We start from the raw sequence: 6,725 nt of genomic DNA on the forward strand, positions 1-6,725 counted from the left end.
GATTCCCACCATTAGATTCACTTTTGAAATTGGATTTGGCTCGTCCAAAGGTTCTACAGGATGTTTCCTGTAGAAATACAGAGCTTCCTGTAGAAGGCACAAGAAAAATTCCTTTGATCTTGATTTGAGTGCTCCTCCTGTCATGAAACGTCCTTCTTGCAACCTGCAATTAGCCAATGGAAATTAGTTTTATTTTTATTTTTATTTTTCTCTTTTTTTTTGAAAAACAACTAGGGCGCCTCATGGAGGTTTTCACCCTAATTGCCTGCCCTAGGCGCCTCCAAGGAAGGTTTTCACCCAGGGATCTTATTCCCTTTTTATTTTCTCTTCTTTCCAACCCATTGACCGCCTCATGGAGGTTTTCAATCAATGAGCCAATCTAAGGCGCCTCCGAGGGGGTTTTCACCATAGATTTTTATTCTTCTTATTTTCATTTTTTTCTTTTTTCTTTTTCTACCCTACCCTACTTGAAAAACAAAATCATTTTCAAGTATAAGAATACTTCCAATGGAGCCATGTGCACATCAAGATTAGAGACAAAATGATGTGAAGGCTCAAAATGCATGCTTTGACAGGTATCCGGATCTCAGAGACCAAATGATCTGGCTTTGAAGGGATCAAACATAACTGAGGAAGAAAGTACCGCTGCAACTTAGTGACCTTCTGAAACCATATCTCAATATAGCTTTGATATCCTTGGTCGTCTTGCTAATTTGGATCATTCTTCATGTCACCTTCTATCATGACCTTCTGATCTTCCTCTTTTTGTTGATCTTTCTCTTGAGTACATGGAGGATTTGATGATAACCATGAGGGAACTCTCTCGATCTCTGATTTAGATCTCTTCTCTTCATCAAGTGCAGCCCATGGTTCTTTGATCTCCTCTTTGGAACCTTCTTTTTCCTTTGGTCCTTCAATGTTGTCAATAGATTCTCTCTTTTGCAACACTCTTCCTGAGCTTTGGTGAACATCATTGAGCTCAAAAGGAGTCATTTGCACATGTTGTGCCTCAGCTTTGCAATTGGGTTGAGCTACTCCATTGTATGGCTTTGGAAATGGTACGGGTAGTTGAGTGGAGGCGTGAAATTGAGATGGAGATGGGTGGCATTGTGGTTGGGTAGGCATTTGGGGTTGCCTTGGTGGAGGAGGAGGCGATGGTTGTGGATGAGCAGGTGGTGGAGGAAAATAAGCAGGAGGAGAGTTGTACTGGGGCCTCCACCCCTGATAAGGTGCATTCCACTGAGGTTGTGGCTGAGCATAAGAGTGAAATGAATGAGCAACTGGTTGGGCATAATATGGATCTGTGAAGGAACAAGGAGGAGGTGTGAACCAGGAAGGATGAGCAGGGGGACCCCAAGAAGGCATGAAAGTGGCTTGGTAGGGGTCATAATAGGTCTCAGGTGTCCCTTGCAGCTCCTGCTGGTAAGATCTAGGTCCATGCGGCCTCCTTTGGTTCATATAATGGAGTGGTTCAGTGGCTCCTTTGGCTCTCTGATATGCAACTTTAAGTCCAGGCAAAGAAGGGCACTGATTTGTAGGATGGTATTCTTCACAGATGAAACACACTTCTAGGGAGTGCATTGGACATTCGTTCCTAGGATGCTTTCTAGTGCACCTAGGACAAAAGATGACCAAAGCACTCTTGGCTCCCTCTTGCTTCCTTTGGATCTGTAAGGTATCGAGTTGCATGGCAAGAAACTGCCTCATATCACTCTTGAAATCTTCCATTTGAGTTGCAAACTCATTCTTGGACAAGGTATTGCTCCCAACATTTCTACTTGTAGCCATTTTCTCCAGAGGAATGTTTTCTTCTTCTTCTCCCCTAGAGGTTCTTCAGATATGTCTTGATGTCCATCCAGGGGTTCTTCTTAGTCACAACCATCGAAGAAGAGAGAAGGTTGGCTGTGTGAAGCAATGGGGGGTGTTGTGCAATCATTTTTCTAACTTATCTCTCCTCCTACAAGGCATGAAATGAAATCTTTTTGGTTGGTTTTTGCATTTTTCTTCTTATACCTGCAAAACTAAAATAGGTTGAACTGCAACTAACTATCTTGCTGAAACGAAAATGCGGAATTGAAATGAAAGCATGAAAGGACTAATCTATTTTGCTCAATTGAAATTGCAGGAATGAAATGCTAGGCTACGCTTGCGAAATTGAAATGCTAATCTACGCTTGTAGAAATGAAATTGCGGAATTGAAATTCTAATCTATGAAAGCGGGAAATTCTAATCTACTTTTGCAAAAACGAAATTGCATAATGGAAATGAAATAAACTACTTAGCAGAAGGTTGTAGTGGAAAATAGAAGAAAAGCGACAATCACCAATACTCTGACGCTTCCTCGGCAACGGCGCCAAAAAGATGGTGGGCTCCAGTATTGTAGCAATAATGCTACAACTCCTGGAGCTTCCTTCTCTTAATTTTATCAACCCGGTAGTTCGTAACAAACTTGGAAGCGACGGTGTTGTATGCACAAGTACTAGCTCTTGCCGCAGTTGTCACTTGGTCAGCTGGCACAAGTCCGCTAGGGGCTCAAGCCAACTTCTATGAGCTCTTAGAAGAAGCTTTTTAACTGATGGACGAAAGCTAACTCAAAGGAAGCTAATCTACTTGCGGAAAGAAACTGAAAGCCAAAAAAGAAACACAAACCCTAGCAAACCCTAATTCTACCAGCTAGTCCTACCGATGCAAAGGAGAGCATGCAAACTACCGAAAGAGATTCCATTACTTCTAAGAAGGTAAAATGCATGTGTCTAAGTTATCACTATCTGAAGAAAACATCTTTTTGTATTTTTGTTTAAGTTATTAGAATTATCATGCATGTGCTTTTAACTAGTTTTCCACTGTGCAGGGATGGATCAAGGGATGAAATGCTTTGGGAAAGGTTGGTATGGTACAGAGAGGGTCTAAGGGATCCCTAACATTCTTTCTGAGAGTTTCACAAAGTCGGGATGCCATGCAACCGTGTTTATGAACTTCTACAGGAAGTCTGCAAGGGTTTCTACAGGATGTTCTGTAATTCTTCTACAGGATGTTTCGAAATGGGATTTTTGAGGATGGGTGACTGATGGAAGATGCATGGATGGTTATGGAGGTAGGATGGGGGTCTGAAGTGACCCAGGAACTGATGGATGGAGTGGTGAGATGATATGTGGAAGGCTGATTTGGCTTTAAGGTAGTTGAGACAACAATGGAGAAGAAGGTAGGGTTACGTGGGCAAGAGGATGGGTGTGAAGCGAGAAGCCTAGATATGGGATGAATCAGATGGCTCTGATGAAGCTTGACCATGTGAGTGAGTGATAGAGATGCCCTGCACAATGCACATTCAACCGAATCAATGAATTCTTGCAAACAAACTAAGTCCTAGCTAACTTAATCTAACTGTCAATGAAATGAATAAACAACAGCCTCGTTTGGAAAGAGAACCATGTACATCACGTGAGTAAGAACATTCCGAAAGATCTAAATGCATGACAAACTCCTACCAATCGATTCCCAAACATAAAAAGCTACTTTAACCAACAAAAACAACCAAAATAACAAAGCAAGATCTAAAGAGCAGATTTTATTTTAAGAACGCAGCAAACACACATAAAGATAAACAGGGGAGGTACTGGGCGCTTGAGATGGGCCCAACCCCAAGAGCTACAGCCTCCCAAGAGAGATTTAGAGCTGGTGCAAAGCTGAATTCATCTTTATTAATCAAGAATGAAGAGTTACATCAAAACTGTCCACAAGGAGAGCTTGAGAATGAGCTGAAAGCAAAGCTAATCTATTGCATACAAATCGAATTACAAAATGACTACAACAAGGCTATGAAATGACTAACTACTAGCTACTATCTACTGGCTAACTAGCTAACATCCACTGGCTACACTGGCTAACCCAAATGAGGCCCTAAGCCTTCTTATTTATACAATTTGAGGACCCAACAGTCCTCCTAAAATTTAGGGACTCGGCTGCCCAAAACTTGGAGTTAACAGCAGTCCTACTTGACTTGCTTGGCTGCCCTTGTGTTGATTGATTCGGTGGCCCTTGAACTCCGAGCTAATGGTGGAGAATTCGAGGCAAGGGCCCATAAATGAAGGGGACACCTTCCTACAAATCCTCTATCTTGTCTTCCCACGAATTTGGCTGCCAAGTGCTCATTAAGACCTTCAATTTTGTCTCCAAATTGACCAAAAAGGCTACACAAAGCACCCATTAGACTTGTTGGCATAATGACTAACCAAATTCACTCTATTAGCATAAAAATAATCAAAAACATGCAATAAACCAATGAGAATGGTGGATTAAGTCAAATTAGGAGGTTGAATGAGCCCAAATAATTGTCCATTTTTGGGGCTCATCAATTACCACTCCTCAAACTCTAAAGATAGAAGGACATATCAAGAAGAAAAAGGTTCAAGCAGTGAAAGATCACATCGAGCATCAACAACAAGTTCTCCAACTTTTAAAGGATAGCACCACTTCGGTGCAAAATCAAATGAAACAACAGGTAGATCAACATCATAGTGAAAAATGTTTTGATGTAGGCAATTGGGTATTTTTACTGCTACATCTAAAGCAAGCTATTTATGAGAAGGAAATGTTGGCAATACTACATGCACTTAAAAAATGGCGACCTTACCGAATGGGAAGACTCTTCAAGGATGAGGATGTGGAAGCATTGTTTTGTGCTATTTCTATTATCCAACCAGATCAAATAAACGAAGCAAGGGATGAATGGAAGAAGGACAAAGAAGTATGGCCACTTATTCAAAAGTTGCAAAAGATCCCAATTCAAACAATATTGCCAGATATTGAAAAGGAAGGAAAAATCATATTGGAACCTGGAGCAGTCACAGAAACAAGAACCCGACAGCTACGAAATCGATCAATTTCAGAGTATCTCATCAAGTGGAAGAACTTACCTGCTGAAGATTCCACATGGGAGGACAAGAATTTTATACAGAAGCATCAAGAACTACTCAAGCATTGAGGACAACGCTTTTTGAAGGAGAGGGGCATGTTAGGCCCCTATACTACTAGTGTAACCCCTTATTGTTATTAGTACAACCCACTTATTATATTGATGTACCCATGTAGTGCCCATATTGTTACTAATGTGCCCCATAGAAGCCCACTATTGTTATTATTGTGCCCTTACATTATTATTGTTATGTCGGCTCTGATTATGTTATGACCCCTTAGACTCCTATATATAGAAAGGAGGCCTTTTCATTTGTATCATCGAAGAATTGTTCATTTATGTAATGTAAAGGAGGTTGCCCCCTCGAAGAGGCTGAATTCTAAGGCGTTGATCTATCTTTTCTATCTTTTATTGAGCTGGTTTCATAATAGTATCTCATTCGACCAACTGTTGGTACTCTGGAAATGTGAGACAATAACTTTATAAATACCAAATTGCATCAGACATGAATTCCCATCGGCATCTTGAATCTTCCAGATAGTATTAATTTTATGTCTGTGATTAGCAAATCTGTGGAAGAATTTTGTGTTGCGGTCCCCCTCCCGAATCCAAATGGCCCTACTCTTGAGGCACCAGGTGGATTCAAAAATAGATAGTATGTGCTTCCTCTTTAGTTCCAGTTCTTTAATATGGCAGCGTGTAGCATTCGGGAGATCATGAGAAGCCATCTGGGAGCCAATGGAATCCAATTCTCTGATGATGTCTTGTAATTCCTTGTTCAGATCATATTTCTTCCTCTTCTGCCATGTTATGACCTCCCCGTGGAGTAAACCAAGCTTATCCAACAAATGTTCCATGTGAGATAGACGTCGATCCACCTCTCGTGCCCAAACATAGTGCACAAAATCATTAAAGTCCAGGTCTTCCAACCATACCTGGTTGAATTTAAAAGGAATACCTTTCCTGTACTCCCCCCGGCGCCATTGTAACAAAATGGGCCGATGATTAGAGATAAAATTGTTGATCACCACTGATTGCACATTGCCCAAGTGCTCCACAACCTTTTCATGCATAATAAATCGGTCAAGTCTCTTCGCAATGTATGTCGTCCCCACCCGACCATTATCCCAAGTAGGAACCACTTTTGGTGGTAAAATATCCACAAAATTGGACTCCATAATAATATCTCTGATCACTTCTGCCATTGGGTCGATTTTCCTTGAGCGTCCCCATACCTCATCCAGGCCAATCATGCAGTTCATGTCCCCCGCAATGATGAGAGACACCATCTCAAAGATCCCAGATGAGATCAGTTTGTCCCAAAAAACAGGTTTATTTTTGTATGGAGCATACATGTTGAGGATATGTATGCATCCGGAGAGACCTCTAATATAACCATCAAGAAGGATACTGACAATACATGAGAAAGCCCTGACCCTAACCCATCGAGGGTCCCATAGAGCCACCAGACCACCCGATAAACCAACAGCATTTGTGGCAGCCATGTGCCACGTCGGTAACATCTTTCTGAAATATTTTATAACAGTGGGAACCAAGTGCATGGTCTCCTGCAAGAGAATAATATATGGACTGAACAAAGTAAAGAGATGTTTGAGAGCCAGGTATTTCGGGTTGGCCCCCAGTCCCCGAATATTAAGGGATAGTATAAAAGTCATGAGAAACCCTGAGCAGGCTTCTTTGCTCCAAGTGCCCAAGAGGAATTAGCAGCAGCAATAGGAACCTCAACAAGAGTCTGATCATTTGGGGAAGAGAAAGGGTTTGGCCAGACGCGTCCACGAAAATGTCGACTGTC

The 6,725-nt window shown here is 41.6% G+C and overlaps 1 protein-coding gene across 1 annotated transcript; it reads right to left on the reverse strand.

Moving 5' to 3' along the window:
- Nucleotides 1–5,334: 5,334 nt before the first annotated feature.
- LOC149214963 (uncharacterized) lies at nucleotides 5,335–6,417 on the reverse strand. The gene has a single exon (XM_089389568.1). The coding sequence runs from the start codon at nucleotides 6,415–6,417 to the stop codon at nucleotides 5,335–5,337; it is 1,083 nt and encodes a 360-aa protein (XP_089245694.1).
- Between the last annotated feature and the right edge of the window lie 308 nt (nucleotides 6,418–6,725).

The sequence above is a fragment of the Pinus tabuliformis genome, chromosome 1_1 (genome assembly GCF_031772625.1).
Source record: "Pinus tabuliformis cultivar Carrire ecotype Pingquan chromosome 1_1, CPIR1, whole genome shotgun sequence".
Taxonomy (NCBI): Eukaryota; Viridiplantae; Streptophyta; class Pinopsida; order Pinales; family Pinaceae; genus Pinus; species Pinus tabuliformis.

What these genes read in the sequence shown, in the direction of transcription:
- LOC149214963 (XM_089389568.1), bottom strand. Translation starts at nt 6,417, where the DNA reads ATGGCTGCCACAAATGCTGTTGGTTTATCGGGTGGTCTGGTGGCTCTA.